Source organism: Paroedura picta, chromosome 3, assembly GCF_049243985.1.
Source record: "Paroedura picta isolate Pp20150507F chromosome 3, Ppicta_v3.0, whole genome shotgun sequence".
NCBI lineage: Eukaryota > Metazoa > Chordata > Lepidosauria > Squamata > Gekkonidae > Paroedura > Paroedura picta.
In genome coordinates this window covers 82,556,454-82,575,005 of record NC_135371.1, presented here as the reverse complement: position 1 = coordinate 82,575,005, position 18,552 = coordinate 82,556,454, and the positions used below count along the sequence as shown (strand labels likewise).

General features: G+C 46.4%; 1 protein-coding gene across 3 annotated transcripts in view; it reads right to left on the bottom strand.

Annotated features, from left to right (window-relative positions):
* CAMK2A (calcium/calmodulin dependent protein kinase II alpha) overlaps positions 1-18,552 on the bottom strand; it is a 258,280-nt gene that overhangs the window by 90,021 nt on the left and 149,707 nt on the right. For all 3 annotated transcript variants that reach the window (XM_077326579.1, XM_077326581.1, XM_077326580.1), the window contains exon 4: positions 2,205-2,259. In XM_077326579.1, the coding sequence (XP_077182694.1) occupies positions 2,205-2,259 (55 nt within the window). The remainder of the gene's footprint in view (positions 1-2,204; positions 2,260-18,552) is intronic.

Genomic DNA, 18,552 nt, shown 5'->3' with positions numbered 1-18,552 from the left:
TGAGTAGCTCCCACCCTTCACATGCTCCCTTCCCTTCCAGCATTCTCGTCCATGGTATGACACTCATCATGTCTCTGAGTTTATTAAAGTTTGCCCTACGAAAATCCAACATCCGCATCTAGCTACAAGCTTCCTTGGCTCCCCATCTCAAAAGGAATTCTATGAGGACATGGTCACTTCCCCCTAGGGTCCCCACCACCTCATCCACCAACTCTTGCCTGTTGGTCAGTATTAATCTCATCCTTATCTCACCCACTTGATTTATCACATGACTGGCCTAACTCCAAGGTGATCAGGACTCCTTCAATCTTATTTCTGAAATACCCCGCAGCAGATCTTCCATCCTAACCTATAACTATAAAATCAGTCAAATAGAATAGGTTACAATAAACTGATATGTACAATGCTTTTTTGAGAAAAGGAAAAACCAAAGGAATGAGGATCATCTCACCATATTTGAACTAACTAAAATTGAAACAAAACTGCACTGAATATCTTTATACAGCTTTCGCTGTATTCATACTTGGCTAAGGGCTAAGTGGGCAGAGATTGGGTGGGGCCAGTCTGGGTTAGGGGCGCATTCTGATTGGCCCATCACCAGGACAGACAGCAGTTCTAGCCAATCGGGTGAGGGCACAATCTAGGCCCTTACCAGCACAGGCCAGTAAGGCTTCGAGGCCCTCCCCAGGACAGACCAGAAAACCACAGGGAAGCGCCAGGACACCATGAGTAAAGAAGGAGGCCTTCCCCTCGGGCCTAGAAGCACACGAGGAAAGGGTCTTTCACAGCCCGTTCTCATGAACGGGCTTTGAATCTAGTATACCAATAAGAAGATTGAAATGTAGTTACTGTGAAGGAAGGATCTACTATGACATTTCCTCAATGTTTTGTTCTTTTCCAAGTGTCTTAACTTCAGAATCACTGGGAATGGAAATTCATGCTAAGTCCATGTTTTCCTTTCTGCAGCTTTGTTAGGAGTGGTAACAGAATGGATAGAGAGGGTAAGTCTTAGCACCATGTTCCTACACCATTTGGGGTTCTGTACAGTGTGGCTACTTTTTAAAGAAATGTAAAGAAACAAGATCATGGAATTCCATCCTAATTGATCCTAAGATCCATCAATGATGTCTCACCAGAGGAAAGAGAAAGAAAATAGTTTACTCTTTAAGAAAGTTATAACTAGTCCAGCAGAACCATCACTGACTATGCTGTATATTCTCATTTCTTTTGTGCCACCATCTGCTGTAGTCAAATGCATTTTGCCTGTTGGACTTGATACTTATGGGATGGGGAAAAATAAGTGTACGTAGAAAACGTTTCCACATGAGGAATCTGTTCCTGGACAGCCTCTGGTTGCTGACGGGTTTTAGAGCCCCCTCTACATCGTGTTGCCTGCATCCCCAGGCTGTCCAGGGGCTGGTTCTCATTTTGCCCGGATTTGCGTTGGGATGAGAGAAATCACAAAAAGTGAATTTGCCACTTTTTATCTTGCATCCCATTGGTGAGCAACCAGAGGCAAGCCTATTTGGGGGTGAAAAGATGTGATGCAGCATTGTCCCACCCTCACGCCTGCCCTCCTCTCTTTATTTCCTGCTCTGAGTAATTTTTTACTTGTGATTGACAAGCCAAGGAGCACGGGGGAGTAGTTCCGCTTGTTTTCCCTTGCAGCCTCATCGGGAGGCAAAAAGCCATGATGGGGCAGAGACAGGAGGGGTCTCCTGCAAATACAAGGTTTACCATCCTGCATTTGCAAGCAGGAGGCCACGCGTATTTTACCCCTCTGTGCAGAAATTGTCAGAATCATAGGTTCATATAGGTAAGGGCCATACAGGTCATTAGTCCAACCCCCTGCTCAACGTGGGATCAGCCTAAAGTATCCAGGATGAGTAGCTGTCCAGCCGCTGCTTGAAGGCTACCAGTGAGGGGGAGCTCACCACCTCCTTAGGCAGCCGATTCCATTGCTGAACTACTCTGACAGTGAAAAAAAATTATCCTGATATCCAGCTGATGCCACTCTACACGTAGTTCAAGCCCATTGCCACAGGTACCAAAATTGTACAAAGTTTTATCATAGCACATTGAACTTAACGGAGAAAAAGGCTCCTTGTGCAGGTGTGTATGTGTTTGCAGTTGTGAGATGGACGAGGTAAGACAAAATACTCCACATACCTATGAGGAGTTCTGTATTTACCACTAACACTTACAGGTCAAATATCAGGTAGTGGTGTGCCTCTTCTGATATGCTGTCATGAAGTCTCACTGTAAAGAAAAAAATTGATTAGGTTACCAGCCAGAATAAATTTCTCACTCATTAAAAAAGGCTCCTTCACCTCTATCATCAGATTTGAACATACTTGATTTGTGCAACAGAGTGCAAGTACAGGAGCCGGGAACGGGATCACCCAACTCAGCCTTATCTATATTTTCCCTGCTCCCACCAAGCCACCTATTTTGTTTTGCAGAATGATAACAGAGATAGCATTCGGACCAGCTCCTAGTATTCTTGGAGAAAACAGTGATCCAATGGTCACTCTTCCAGATTAGACTTCTGTAACTCGCTCTACATGGGCCTGCCCTTGTCTTTGATCCGGAAGTTACAGGTGGTACAAAATGCAGCTTCTAGGGTCCTCAAGTTCAAGGTATTAACCTTTAAAGTCATATGCGACCTGGGTCTCACCTACCTGTGAGACCGCTTGGTTGCTTATGCCCCCCCCCCACAGAGCCCTTCACTCTGCAGGTATTAATTTACTGGTTGTCCCGGGCCCCCAGGACATTCACCTGGCCTCAACCCAGGCCAGGGCCTTTTTGGTCCTGGCCCCAACCTGCTGGAATGAGCTCCCAGAAGAGCTGAGGGCTTGCAAGATGGAGCTTTTCCGCCAGGTGTATGGTTGAGGCCTGGTATTCCAACTAACGATCCCCCCTCCCCCATGGTCTATTAGATTGCCTCCCACCTCACTGGGAAAGAACTCAGACACTGGGCTGGACAAGGTGAGATAGTTGGGACTAAGAGAATGTGTTCACTACCACCTTGGTTGTTGCTTTGTTGTTGTTAAATTTGGGAAGCTTTTATTGGGGTTTTATATATTTTAATGTTTTATGATATAAACCGCTGCGAGATCATTCGGGGAGTGGCAGTATATAACTTAAAAATTCACAAAGCACAAACGTGAACATGGTCTCCCTCACAAAGGGTCCTGGAATCACACAGAAGCATAAACAGTTGTAATATTTCAGAACAGAATGGTTTGTGTCTGGATATTGTCATGCAATAGAAACAACATTTGGATAGAAGCCAAAAGAGGGAGAAAAGGTATGTATTCATACTAGAGGAGGGGTAAACTTATAGCCATTATTAGATCCTTTGTGTGCACCGAGACAAACAGAACATAAATTTACATTGCAGCTGACCATATGGTGATGTACTCAGTTCTATTTCATCATGGCCATTATTGTGATCTCCATCCAGACTTCATCCCCACTGAGTGCTATTTATATAAATTTAAAGAGATGAGGATCTGATCTTGACTCTCCATCTTATTTAGTTGCATAATAAGATGAACCAAACTTATCTTGTCACTCAGTTCATTGGCGGCAGGCTGGCAATCTGAGCACACGGAGAAGTGCTCAAACCAAGTGCTCAGTTACAAATGTGAATTCACTCTGCCCTCACATTTCAGCACTCGACAGAATGCAAATGACGAGCAACCTCCACATTCAGAGGCAGTATACCTTTGACAACCACAAGCTGCAGATAACCAAGAGCAAATACATTTCAAATTCTCATTTTGTTTCAAAATATCCCTGACATATTGGCCTAGTCCAGCCTTTTCCAACTTTTTTTGCCATTGAGAAACTCCTGAAACATTCTTCAGTTTGAGAAATGCCAGAAGTGGTGTGATGGTGCAGAATATGATTGGGAAGCAGAACTTTGTACATACCCACCCCCCTTCCCACTCCCTACAGGTCCATTATTGGCCATTTTGGGAGGATGGGTCGACATGACCATATATGGTCATATCACCAAATAAATCTTTAACAAATTTAAAAAATATATTAGAAAATTAACTCCCACCCTCTTGGAACTGTCAAGAAACCCCAAGGTTTCATCAAACCCTGGTTGAGAAAGCCTAGTTTACCCGTTGTAGAAAGATTCCAGAAATAGAGGGATTTTTGATCTCCCCTAGCATGGAAATTGACATTCATATGGGAATGAGAGACTGAGATCTAAAGCAATCTTAGCTGGCAGTTCTATTAATATTCATCATTATTGTTTAGATACATCTGGGATCAGGGTGGAAATGAAGAATTTGTTGTCCAAGATTCAACATGAACACATGAAGCTGCCTTACAGAAGCTTAGTTCAGAAGTTAAAGTGGATACACATACAATCCATGTTCAATGTACATTTGATTTTCTTTCAAGAAAGCCAGCTTGGTATAGTGGTTTGGAGTCCTGACTTATAATCTGGTGAACTGGGTTTAATTTCCCATTCCTCTACATGCAGCCAGCTGGGTGACTTTGGGCTCACCACAGCACTGGTAAAGCTGTTCTGACCAAGCAGTAATATCAGGGCTCTCGCAGCTCACCCACCTCACAGGGTGTCTCTTATGGGGAGAGGAAAGGGAAGGAGATTGTAAGCCTCTTTGAGACTCCTTCTGGAAGAGAAAAGTGGCAAATAAGAACCAACTGTTCCTCTTTATACATGTACTGAAGAGTTATCATGTTACATTCAGTACATGTACAGATCAACATGTGTTTTAAAGGCTAGATTTATCCAGGCACTGTTTCACAATTTCATTTGTAGAGTGAACCTGCATTGGCTCCTTCCTACAAACAGATGTTTGTTCCTACTAAAAGAACTTGCAGATGTAATCTCTGAACCTCTGTCCATTCTATTTGACAGTTCTTGGAGAACAGGTGAGGTGCCAGAAGATTGGAGGAGGACAAATGTTGTCCCCATCTTCAAGAAAGAGAAAAAGGAGGATCCGGGTAACTATTGACCTGTCAGTCTGACATCTGTAGCTGGCATAATTTTGGAACATATCATCAGTCGGTCCTTGAGCAGCTGGAACAGAGAGCTGTAATTTCAAAGACTCAGCATGGGTTTTGCAAGAACAAGTCATGTCAGATTAACCTTATCTCTTTTTTCGAGAAAGTAACTAGGTTGCTGGATTAGGTGAATGCTGTAGACATAGTTTCTGGATTTCAGTAAAGCTTTTGATAAGGTTCCACATGATATTCTTGTTGACAAGCTGGTAAAATGCGATAATTCTGTCAGGTGGATCAGTAACTGGTTAATAGATCGTACCCAAAGGGTACTTGTAAATGGTTCAGCATCCTCTTGGAGAAGAGTAACAAGTGGTGTGTCCCGGGTCCTGTGTTATTCAACATATTTATAAATGATTTGGATGAAGGATTAGAGGGTATACTTATTAAATTTGCAGATGATACTAAACTTGGAGGGGTAGCAAACACAACAGAAGACAGAATCAGAGTACAGGGTGATCTTGATAGGTTTGAGAACTGGTCTAAACTGAATAAAATGAAATTCAATAGGGACAAATGTAAAGAGGAGGGCAACAAAGAAGGTGAGTGGTTTGGAGACCAAGAGGTATGAGGAAAGGTTGGGAGAGCTTGGTCTGTTTAGCCTACAGAGGAGATGACTGAGAGGGGATCTGATAACCATCTTCAAGTATTTAAAAGGGTGCCATATGGAGGATGGAGCAGAATTGTTCTCTCTTGCCCCAGAGGAACAGACCAGAATGAATGGGATGAAATTAATTCAAAAGAAATTCCATCTAAACATATGGAAGGCGTTCCTGACAGAGTGGTTTCTCGGTGGAACAGACTTCCTTGGGAAGTGGTGGGTCCTCCATCTTTGGAAATTTTTAAACAGAGGCTGGCCATCTGAGAGATGCTGATTCTGTGAAGGTTCAAGGGAGTGGCAGGTTACAGTGGATGAGTGATAGGATTGTGAGTTCCTGCCCAGTGAAGGGGGTTGGATTAGATGGACTGAGGATGCCCTTTCCAACTCTATGATTCTATGAGATGTATGCCATGCACATGCAGGATGTTCATTATTTCACTGCAACATAAGCATAGGACTACTAAATCAAACCACTGGTCTAACAAGGTCAGTATTGTTTCCTCAGTTGCACTGGTTCCTCAGGGTCCCAGGCACCTTCTCTGATCTTCTAAACCAGAGATTAAACCTGGGACCTGAAGTGCCTCCACTGAGCCACAGCTCACTCCTCAAGAAACAACAGAATTGGTATGTTTTAGGCACAAGATAACTGAACATAAGATATATACTTGGACTAAGTTACAACTAACATTAAGCACTCTGTGTTTCTACCCAGAAACTAACAACAGCTAGTGGTTACTACCAACCAAACAACAGTATAGCTTATTTACCTTTCTCTCAAGACTAATTTTTTCTCAGTACCTGATTATCATCATTAACCCAATTTTTTCCCTTTCAGCTTAACTGGCAATCCTTCAAAGATGGTCTCCAAGCAGGTAGTGTGCTGCTTGAATGGATGTTATGTATGATACGATAACATTTATTGTATAGAGCCAAAGGCCATTACAAAGCACAATTAATATGGTACAAATATGAATAAAACAATATTTCTCCAATATTGCATACATAAAATTGTAAACATGGACTACTGGGTTACAATAAGAGGGATAAAATGGTGTATCAAGGTGGAGGCTCCTGTAAAAATGCATTAGTTTGGATCTTCCTGGCAGCCAGAGCGAAAAGTGCCACCCTATATGAGATATATATGGGTCGACATCTGATAACAGATAGGTGACTTTGTTAAAATCAGAAATAGGGTGTGAGTTTGGTAATAACTTGGCAAGGAATTTGCCCCTGGGTTTGAGAATGGATGTTATGTACTCTTGCGGCTTTCCTTTTTCCTTATGGGTACCAATTATCAAATTAGCTTTGTCTCCTCCGAGGATAGCTTTTGTCTCAGAAGGAAGACTCCCTGTTCATCAACCACAACTGCTGAAAGTGAAAAAAACCAAGAGTGTAATAAGAGGCATGCAATAACTGTCTCAACATTCTGCTCTTGAGACTCATTGACCGTTTACACACTGGAGGTTTCACACCAGACTGCAGGCTGGAGTTTTAGTCATGGCAGGTTGCCCCACCTCTTCCTGCACCTACATGGAGAGCATTTGGCCTGGTGTACCTCAACCATCCTCGATTTGTACTTCTGCATGGGAGCTGGGGCAGTGAAGTTCCCAGTGCATAAATGGTCAATAGGCCAATGTGGGACAACTTTCATAGGATCCATTCAAGGCTTTCTGACCTATAGTTGCATTGATGTCTTGGGTCTAAAGAAATACGGTGGGATATAATATTTTAAATAAATGTTTCCTGCAATACCTGGGCTATAATGTAACATGGCAGTAAATTTCTAGCCTTAGGCTATTACAGGTGCTAAATTGGCCCAGCCTAGGCATTTGGAGGAAAGTTACAGAAAGGAGTAAACTTCACTGTGCTTGACTTTCCCCATCTCTGCTCCACTGCAAGGGAAAAATAGTTCATGGCATTGAATTGACAGAGATAATTACAATAGTCCCCAATAAAGCAGAAGCCGACAGGAGTTATTACAGTAGATTTCCATACAGCTGAGACTGACAAAGTGATTGCTATAGCACACAGCTTGCACTACAGCAATCTAGTTTAAGTGCTGAACATTTGATTAGACAATTGTTCTGTATATAACAAAGCTATTCAGATACACATAGCTATAGAATGTTTGAACATCCTGAGCCTATGCATATTTAAATTTAAATTTTATTATATAACCCTATCTCAGAATATAACAGGACTACTTGATATTTCTGAAAATTGTGAACATACATGTGGGAACAGTTTGGGGACTCAGCTGGAGACGGGGTGAAAATAACATGGCTTTATCTGCCCTTATGCAAAATCTAAATGCTGTAGATTTAGTTCCCTGAAATCTTAATCACAGCTTCTTCTGCACAGCCTTTGGAAGAAATCCTGTTCTTATCTGATCTCTGCTAGAAATAGGCTGTAGCAGAAAACATGTCCAACTGTAAGAAGAACGTAACAGTCTGTAACAAAGGAAGCCTGGGAAAGCACCCAAGTTCAGAACTACTAGATTAGAATTTTCTAATCACTTGAGAATGTACTAAATACACAGAATTTCAGGGTTTGGAGCAATACGGTTCAAGAGCTGTGAAACCATCCTGCAGTTGCTTATGAAGGCTTGCTCCATGTTCTGGGTTCACTGGTGGTTTTCTATCTACGAACCACATGAGCAGACATGGTTTGCCATTGCTTTCCTCTGCATAGCAACCCCAGTCAACCTTGGTGGTCTCCCATCCAAGAACCTGCTTTGCTTATTTTCTCAGCTCTGATAAGATCAGACTTGTCTGGGATATTAGAGCTGCTACTAAGGAAACCTTAAGCCCTCTTGAGCCTTCTGAACACCATGGCAGCATGCAAACAAATTAGGTTTAAACCCCTGCATGCTACGGTTCTATATATGTTTACATACTTTCTCTGGAGACTCCAGAGAGTGGTGGGCTAAAAATCTAATAAATAAATACATAATAAATAAATAAGTCAGTCTGTTTCAGTAGCTTTTTAAAAAGAGTTTTCTGTCTGATCAGCCTGAATTTCAAAACCAGCCATGGATGGGATTTGCTTTGTTTTATATGTAAACTACTAAATCCAATCAGAAAATCCCTGACTAACTGGGAACCCCTTCAAGGACCGCTGCCTTGCCGTGGCAAGGGGGCTTGCATAGCTCAATGAAGCTATGAGCTATGCCGTCCAGGGCCACCCAAGACGGATAGATCAGAGCAGAGAGCTCTGACAAAAGGTGATCCACTGGAGATGGAAATGGCAAACCACTCCAGTATCTTTGCCATGAAAACCCAATGGACAAGTTCAAAAGGCAAAACGATATGACGCCGGAAGATGAGCCCCTCAGGTCGGAAGGTGTCCAATATGCTACTGGGGATGAGCAGACGGCTAGTATGAGTAGCGCCAGAATGAATGAAGTGACTGGGCCAAAGCCGAAAGGATGCTCAGTTGTGGAAGTAACTGGTGGCGAAAAGACAGTCCAATGCTGTAAACATTTTTATTCCATAGGAACCTGGAACGTCAGATCCATGAATCAAGGCAAGCTGGACGTGGTTAAACAAGAGATGACAAGACTGAACATCGACATTTTAGGAATCAGTGAACTAAAATGGACAGGAATGGGTGAATTTAATTCAGATGACCATCAAGTATACTACTGTGGACAAGAATCTCACAGAAGAAATGGAGTAGCCATAATCAATAAAAGAGTAGGAAAAGCAGTCTTGGTATACAATCCCCAAAATGACAGAATGATCTCAGTTCGAATCCAAGGCAAACCATTCAACATCACAGTAATCCAGCTCTATGCCCCAACCACTGCTGCAAAAGAGGATGAAGTTGACCAGTTCTATGAAGCCCTACAACACCTTCTAGAAGCAACGCCAAAAAATGATGTACTTATCATCATGGGGGATTGGAATGCTAAAGTAGGAAGCCAAAAGATAACCGGGATAACAGGCAAGTTTGGCCTTGGAGTACAAAATGAAGCAGGGCACAGGCTGGTAGAATTTTGTCAAGAGAATACAATGGTCATAGCAAACACTCTTTTCCAACAACCCAAGAGACGACTCTACACATGGACATCACCAGAAGGTCAACACAGAAATCAGATTGACTATGTGCTCTGCAGCCAAAGATGGAGAAGTTCTATACAGTCAGTAAAAACAAGACCAGGAGCTGAATGGGGTTCAGATCATCAGCTTCTTGTTGCAAAATTTAGGCTTAAATTGAAGAAAGTAGGGAGAAACACTAGGCCACTCAGGTATGAACTAAATCATATCCCTGACGAATATACAGTAGAGGTGATGTTACCCAAATAGCTGGCGAATCATGAATATAGCAAGAGGCTGGGTAACGCAGGATCTTTTACTACCAATTTTTACGGGGTCCTTTCCCTGGAAGAAACCCTTTTTAAATGAAGAAGACAAAAGCTTACACTCGGGATTTATTTTGGGAAAATATCAGGGTTACATTCAAAACACACACAGAAGCAAAAACCATACATACACTAAGTTCTACAGGGGGACAAGTTCACTAAGTTCTACAGGGGGACAAGTTCAAGATACTGCACCTTTCTTGGATCCAAACAGCCCAGACACAGGGTTGACGACATCAGGGGTGGATAGGATACCGGGTGTGGATAACACAACACACACACGCACACAGGGTGTGCGGAAGTCTTGATATAGTGTTTGAAATTCCCGGGCCAGCCCCAGAGACTGCCCACTGGGAGGTCCGTGATTGTTGATTCGTCTCTGATATTATGTGTACCTGATAGGTGAGTTTGAACTGTGATGTCACTAGAGTGGGAGGTGTGAAGTAATCTCATCAAGTAGAACAATACCTTGGCTAGGTGTAATGTGTCGCTAGTGGCCCTGTCTTTGTTTTATCAGGAAGGACTGGGGGGAAGACATTTGGGGATAAGAGATGCTGCTAGGCAGAAATTACACTGGACAAGAGAGACAAAAGAAGTTGCAGTTAGTACCTTGAAGGGATATTCCTTTCCTGTAGATAGTCTAATGGTCTTTGGCTGGGGGGGGGGGGGTGATTGAGATAACGTACACATTTAGCTCAGTCAGTTGGGCAAGAAGGAAATTAAGAAATCTAGTGAAGCCCAAACAAGATGGACCCCTAGCCTGGCTTCCTAGGTTTCATAAGGGGCCCTACTGACTCCATAGTCAGTCTCTTCCAGGCTGGTTTCTGTGTGTGCCAACCTGCTAAGTGTCCAGTCATGGGCTTCTGTGCATGAAGGTATCTCTGTGTGGGGCACCCTTCCATTATGGGCTACCTCTAGGGTAACAGTGACAAATAGATTTAAGGAATTAGATTTGATAGACAGAGTGCCTGAAGAACTATGGATGGAGGTTTGCAACATTGTACAAGAGGTAGCAACTAAAACCATCCCAAAGAAAAAGAAATGCAAGAAATCAAAATGGCTATCTGAGGAAGCTTTACAAATAGCTAAGGAGAGAAGGGAAGTGAAAGGCAAGGGAGAAAGAGAAAGAAAGATACACCCAATTGAATGCAGAATTCCAGAGAAAAGCTAGAAGAGATAAGAATGCCTTCTTAAACGAACAGTGCAAACAAATAGAAGAAAACAATAGAATGGGGAGGACCAGAGATCTTTTCAAGAAAATTGGAGATATGAAGAGAACGTTTCATGCAAAGATGGGTATGATAAGGGACCAAAATGGTAGGGACCTCACAGAAGCAGAAGAGATTTTAAAAAGGTGGCAAAATTATACAGAAGAACGATACAAGAGCGAGCTTAACATCCCTGATAACCACAATGGGGTAGTTACTGACCTGGAGCCAGACATCCTGGAATGTGAAGTCAAATGGGCCTTAGGAAGGCTGAGCAACAATAAAGCTAGTGGTGGTGACAGCATTCCAGTTGAACTATTCAAAATCTTAAAAGACGATGCAGTAAAAGTGCTATACTCAATATGCCAGCAAATTTGGAAAACTCAACGATGGCCACAGGATTGGAAAAGGTCAGTTTACATTCCAATCCCAAAGAAGGGCAATGCCAAAGAATGTTCAAACAACTGCACCATTGCACTCATTTCTCATGCTAGAAAAGTTATGCTCAAAATTTTACAAGCTAGGCTCCAGCAATATGTGGACCGAGAACTTCCAGAAGTACAGGCAGGATTTCGAAGAGGTAGAGGAACTAGAGATCAAATTGCCAACATACACTGGATCATGGAGAAAGCTAGGGAGTTCCAGAATAACATCTACTTCTGCTTCATTGACTATACTAAAGCCTTTGATTGTGTGGAGCACAACAAATTGTGGCAAGTTCTTAAGGAGATGGAAATACCAGAGCATCTTATTTGTCTCTTGAGAAACTTATATGCAGGTCAAGAAGCAACAATGAGAACTGAACATGGAATCACTGATTGGTTCAAAATTGAGAAAGGAGTTTGGCAAGGCTGTATACTTGTATGCGGAGCACATCATGAGAAAGGTGGAATTAGAGGAGTCACAAATTGGGATCAAGATTGCAGGGAGAAATATCAACAACCTCAGATATGCAGATGATACCACTCTAATGGCAGAAAGTGAAGAGGAACTAAAGAGCCTGTTGATGCGGGTGAAGGAGGAGAGTGCAAAAGTTGGCTTGAAACTCAACATCAATAAAACAAAGATCATGGCCTCCGGCCCTCTCAATTCCTGGCAAATAGATGGGGAAGAAATGGAGATAGTGACAGATTTTATTTTCCTGGGCTCTAAGATCACTGCAGATGGGGACTGCAGCAAATAAATTAAAAGACGCTTGCTCTTGGGGAGGAAAGCTATGGCAAATCTAGACAGCATCCTCAAAGGCAGTGACATCACCCTGCCAACTAAAGTGCATCTAGTCAAGGCTATGGTATTCCCAGTTGCAATGTATGGCTGCGAAAGTTGGACCATAAGGAAAGCCGAGCGTCAAAGAATTGAGGCATTTGAACTCTGGTGCTGGAGAAGACTCTTGCGAGTCCCTTGGACTGCAAGGCGAACAAACCGGTCAGTCCTAGAGGAGATCAGCCCTGACTGCTCCTTAGAAGGCCAGATCCTGAAGATGAAACTCAAATACTTTGGCTACCTCATGAGAAGGAAGGACTCCCTGTAGAAGAGCCTAATTGTCAGGATTGTTAGAAACCCTGCCATAAATTAGCCTGAGTTCTTCCATGACAGTTATATTGCTTGGCGCCTGGTTGCTCCAGGTCCTGTAATCATGCTAACAAGTAGAAAGTGAAATGTATGTTGTTGTAACCCTTATCACTTGCTGGGGCCTCTCGGCTGGGCCTGGTTTCACTATCAACTGTGGAAGACAGTCAAGGCCATGAGAATGTATCACTGTTTTTAATTGCAAGTGTCTCTTCTCTCCCTCTCCCCTCCCTTGGGAACTTTCAAGTTTTAGGCGGGAGAATTGTATTGATAAGAAGAAGCAAATCTGCCCTCAAGCCAGATTTGACTTCGCCAGTCTAGATGTATGTAGTGCTTCTCAATAAAGCTTTCTTATTATTAAGAAGCTAGTTGTGAGTTCTTTCAACGTCTGACATTAAGTCAAATCTCACAACACCTTTCGCCTGCCAACATGCAGGACGAAGGCAATATCTATACCGAGCAGGAAGAGGGCCTGGAGTGGGACTTCTCTCAGGGCGAAGTGGCCGGCGCGGGCTCGTTTAGTTCGGGCATGGCCAGAGCCTTGGGAGATGCGACCCCGGGTCACGCGGATTTCCTGGAAAGGCACATCACCGAACGCAGGCGTCTATCGAAGTACGACCACCTGACAGGTGATGAGCAGTGGCCTGATCAACTGCCTGTGGGGGTGTCCAGCCAAGGGATGGCGTCCACCCTCGAGGTGCGGGAGTTGCAGCAGAGACTCGACAAGGTGACCAGCTGGCTGCAGGGAGTATCGGGACGGTTGGATCCTGAAGAGCAGCGCGAGGCGAGACGCTTGCTGCGCGAGTTGCAAGCAGACTTCCGCGAGCCCGGCGGCCAACGGCTGGGGGATCTTCCCACCCTGAGGGAGCGCTAGGCGGCGGCGATGAATGCCGCCGCCGAAGCTGAAGCCGCTGCCCTGGCGGCGGCGAGAGCGGCGGCGCAACTGCAGGAGGAGGAAGAAGAAGAAGACGGCCTCGGTGTGGCCGATGCCGGGAGAGGAGCGGGACTCCAGGGTTTGGGTCAAGTCGTGGCCCAAGGACTGGCTGCTGGAGTAGGAGCCGGTGGATTACAAATTGCAGCGGCGGCTGCTGACGGGGCTGGAGCAGTGGACGGAGCAGCGGCGGCGGCTGGTGGAGCGGCTGAAGCGGTGGCAGCAGGCAGAGCCGCGGCGGCAGTGAGAGCAGCGGCGGCAGCGAGAGCAGCGGTGGCGGCGAGAGCAGCGGCAGGAGTTGGTCGAGGTGTCGGTCGTGGAGCGCGGGCTCCGATGGATTGGGGCCCGGGGCGTCTGCCCCCTCATTTCAGGGGAGTGGAGATGCAGAGCACCTACAAGTTTAAAGCCAAGTTCTCGGGTGATTCGTCAACTTTTCCGTCGTTCCTGGTGCATCTTCAAGCCTACATGATGGACATGGGGTTCACTTTCAATGATGATGCCGAGCGCATTCGTTTCGTGGGAGAGTGTTTGGAGGGAGAGGCGGCAAAGTGGTTCATGGACCTCTACCGTTACAATCCTAGAGCAGTTCGTAACTACAATCACTTCCTGAGAACCATGCGCTTGATGTACGTGGAGCCTTTTGAGAAGGAGACAGCGGAGAAGAAACTCAAGGTCCTAAAGCAAGGGACAATGACGGTGGCAGAGTATGCCCGAGAATTTAAAAAACTTTCTTCAGCTGTTCCGGATTGGATGGAACCCCAGAGAGTGCATGCTTTCGTGGGGGGACTCTCCGGAGACCTGTCCAGCAAGTGCCTCCTTCTAGATGATCCTCTGACCGTTTTGGGATGGGTGCAGCTGGCGGGAGAGATGGAAGGACATCTGGAACGGGCGGCTGAATATAAAGGAATTGCAGACAAGACGGGTGGAAAGACCTCTACCCCTAAGAAAGCCAAGCCCAAAGCTAAACTGGAACCGAGCGAGCGCTCTCGGCGCATAGAAAAAGGATTATGCCTGGGCTGCGGCCAGGCTGGCCATTTCCTCGCCCAATGCCCAACCAAGACCTCGTCTAGTGCCAAGCCATCGGGGGGAACCCCAGTCAAAGCCTCTACAACCAAGAAAGTGGTCCCGAAGAAAACCACCAAGTCCCTGCTTGCTCTGGCTGGAGCCGCGACTCTGGTGGAGGAATCGGAAGGCAGCAGCCAAGATGAAGAAATACAATCGGGGGAGCAGTCGGGAAACGAAGACGGCCTGCTATGTAGGCGCCCCGCCAGCAGGTCTCCGGCAGGGGCAAACGCGCGGTGAGTGACTCTCCCCTGGCTCTCTTGCCCGCTACTCTCACAGAGCCCAACTCTGGGAAAAAACTGGGGGTTCGTTGCATAGTGGACTCGGGGTGTACTAAAACCCTAGTTAGCCCAGCGCTAGCCGAGACTTTGGGGGTGGGGAAGGTGCCTCTGGGGGAGCCCCTACCCATTACTCAACTGGATGGGAAATGTGCCCCAGGGGGGGAGGCCACAGTGAAAACGCTCCCGATGGACTTGGACATTGAAAAACATTGGGAGCAGATCCAACCCCTGGTAGCGCCCCACTCCGCATTTCCATATGTGTTGGGGCTGGACTGGTTGCGGGAACACGATCCCACAGTGAAGTGGAAGAAAGGAACAGTGAAGTTTTCGTCTCCTAGTTGCAAGCAGCATGTGCGGCCCCAACCCGCTCAGGGCTGTCGAACCGTGGCCGCAGTGGGGGCGGCTAGGGCGCCTGCCCTCCCACGGGAGTATCGAGAGTTTGAGGATGTGTTTGCAGAGACCGAATGCGATCAACTACCTCCCCACCGCAAGACAGACTGTGCAATTGAGCTGAAGAAGGGGAGCCGCTTCCCAAAGCCAAATGGTATTCTATGAGCCCTAGGGAAATGAAGGAGCTCAGGGAGTTCCTGGACAAGAATTTAGCCAGGGGTTTTATCAGACCGGCCACTTCCCCCCTGGCTGCCCCAGTCCTCTTTGTGAAAAAGAAGGATGGGTCCCTGCGCCTCTGTACGGACTACAGGGGGCTGAATGCTGTTTCCACCTGCAATGCTTACCCCTTGCCTTTGATTAAGGACTTGTTGGGACATTTGGGGAGGGCCCGGATTTTTATAAAACTGGATTTGAGAGAAGCCTATTACAGGGTCCGCATAAAGAAGGGGCATGAGTACCTGACCGCTTTCAACACCCCCTTGGGCCAATTTGAATACACCGGTATGGCGTTCGGCCTCGCCGGCGCTCCAGGTGTGTTCATGAACATGATAAATGAAATTATGCATGATTTATTGTATCAAGGGGTGCTGGTTTACATTGATGATATTTTGGTGTATTCAGAAGACCCGGGCAAACACGCCAAATTAGTCCGCGAAGTGCTCAGCCGGCTGCGGAAGCACCATCTGTTTGCCAAACTTTCAAAATGCGAATTCCACCGGGACGCAGTCGAGTTTCTGGGGTTCCGGGTTTCCAAAGATGGAATTGAAATGGACCCGGGCAAAGTGCGTGACTTGTTGGCCTGGGAACCCCCCAGGACTAGGAGGCAGCTCCAGAGCTTCTTAGGCTTTGCGAACTTTTATAGAACGTTCATTCCCAGCTTTGCCAAGGTGGCATTGCCGCTCACTGACTTGTTAAAAACGAAGGACGGGGGGAAGGCGGCAAATCGACCGGGCGCCCCACTCCAGTGGACCCCAGTGTCAGGAAGCCTTTGAGAATCTGAAGCTACTTTTTACATCGGAACCGGTGTTGGCCCATGCTGACCCAACTAAGCAATTTACCGTGCAAGTAGATTCCTCGGATGTGGCAATGGGGGCCGTGATCCTACAAGAGGGGGAGGATGGGAAGCTGCACCCCTTAGCCTATCTGTCAAAGAAGTTTTCCGGGGCAGAACGCAACTGGGCGATTTGGGAAAAAGAGGCAGCCGCAGTAAAATTAGCACTTGCCACTTGGAGGCATTGGTTGGAGGGGTCTGCCGTCCCGTTTGTAGTTTGGACAGACCATAAAAATCTCCAAACACTCAAGCAGCCCCGCTCACTTTCTGCCAAGCAAATGCGGTGGGCAGAGTTTTTCTCTCGTTTCAACTTTACTCTTAAGCATCTGCCAGGCAAAATGAACTTTTTGGCGGACGCCCTCTCCCGCTTGCCCAAGTACAACAGTAAGCGCGACCCATTGGTGGATACAGTTTTCACCCCCGCCCAATTGGGGATGGCAGCAGTGACGCGCAGTCAAACAAAGAAAGGAAACCCGATTCCCGGTGGGTGGGTTCAGAAGGAGTTGTTACAGGACTCTGAGTTTGCTTCCCTCCGCCCTGCCCTAGTCGACAAGGGGGGGTCTGTTTTTCAAGGGGGAGCGCCTTTACGTTCCAGCGGCGGCGCGCGGAGACGTTTTAAAACTTTGTCACGATGCGAAAACCGCAGGACATTTTGGTTTCGTGAAAACTCTGCACCTGGTCAGAAGACATTATTGGTGGCCAACGCTAAGGATCGATGTAGAGAAATATGTGCAGGGCTGCCCTACCTGTCTGGTTTCCAAACCCCCAGGAGGAAAGAAACGAGGGCTGCTGCAGCCTCTGCCCACCCCTGCCCGCCCCTGGTCCGATGTCACCATGGACTTTATCACAGACCTGCCTCCCAGCCAGGGCAAGACTGTAGTTTGGGTGGTTGTGGATGCGTTTTCAAAGCAAGCCCATTTCATTCCCTGTGCGGGCTTGCCCTCAGCGGCCAAACTGGCTTCTATGTTCGTGACTCACATAATCCGCCTACATGGAATTCCTAGGAGATTGCTCACGGATCGGGGCCCTCAGTTCGTTGCCAAGTTCTGGCGGGAGCTTTTGAAGTTGCTGGGGATAGAGCAAGCCCGGACATCGGGCTACCACCCTGAGTCCAACGGGCAGACTGAGCGGGTGAACCAAATTCTTGAACAGTACCTGCGTTGTTTTATTAATCACCAACAAAATGATTGGGTTGCCCTCTTGCCTCTTGCTGAGTTTGCCTACAACAATGGGGTACATGCATCCACTGGAGTGTCTCCCTTTAAGGTGGTGTACGGGACAGACTTGGTTGCTGAACCCACCTGGGAATTAGTTTCTGCTGAAGCCCCTGAAGTCACAAAATGGGCGGCAACTATTAGTGCAGGTTGGCCTGATATTGTCTCTAGCCTTGAGGAGGCTAAACAAGCTTATAAGTCCCAGGTAGACAAAAAACGTGCACCTGCACCAGCCTGGAAAGTAGGTGACCTTGCCTACCAGTCTACAAAAAACTTACGCTGTCAGCAACAGTCTAAGAAACTGGGTCCCAAATTTGTGGGGCCCTTTCCCAGTGTAAAACTGATCAGTGCTGTGACTGTGGAATTGCGTTTGCCTAAAACTTACAGGAATGTGCATCCGGTTTTTCATTCCAGCCTGCTGCGGCGAGCCCCTGTGCCGGATGTGTGGCACCCTCCGCTCTCAACACCAGTGCCTGTCTATATTGACAAAGACACCCACTACGAGGTCAACCAGATCTTGGACTCTCGTGTGCACAAGGGCCGACTCCAATATTTGGTGGATTGGAAAGATTTCCCTTCGGGGGAAAGGGAGTCGGTGGAGGCGGAGAATGTGAAAGCCCCCCGCCACCTCCGAGCTTTCCACCGTGCCTTCCCTGAATGCCCTCGACCAGTGGATGCGCGCTAGTGTGTGTGGGGGGGTCCTTGTTAGGGTGGAAGGATGTCAGGATTGTTAGAAACCCTACCATAAATTAACCTTTCTTCCATGACAGTTATATTGCTTGGCGCTGTCAGGATTGTAGAATCTCTGTCATAAATTAGCCTGAGTTCTTCCATGA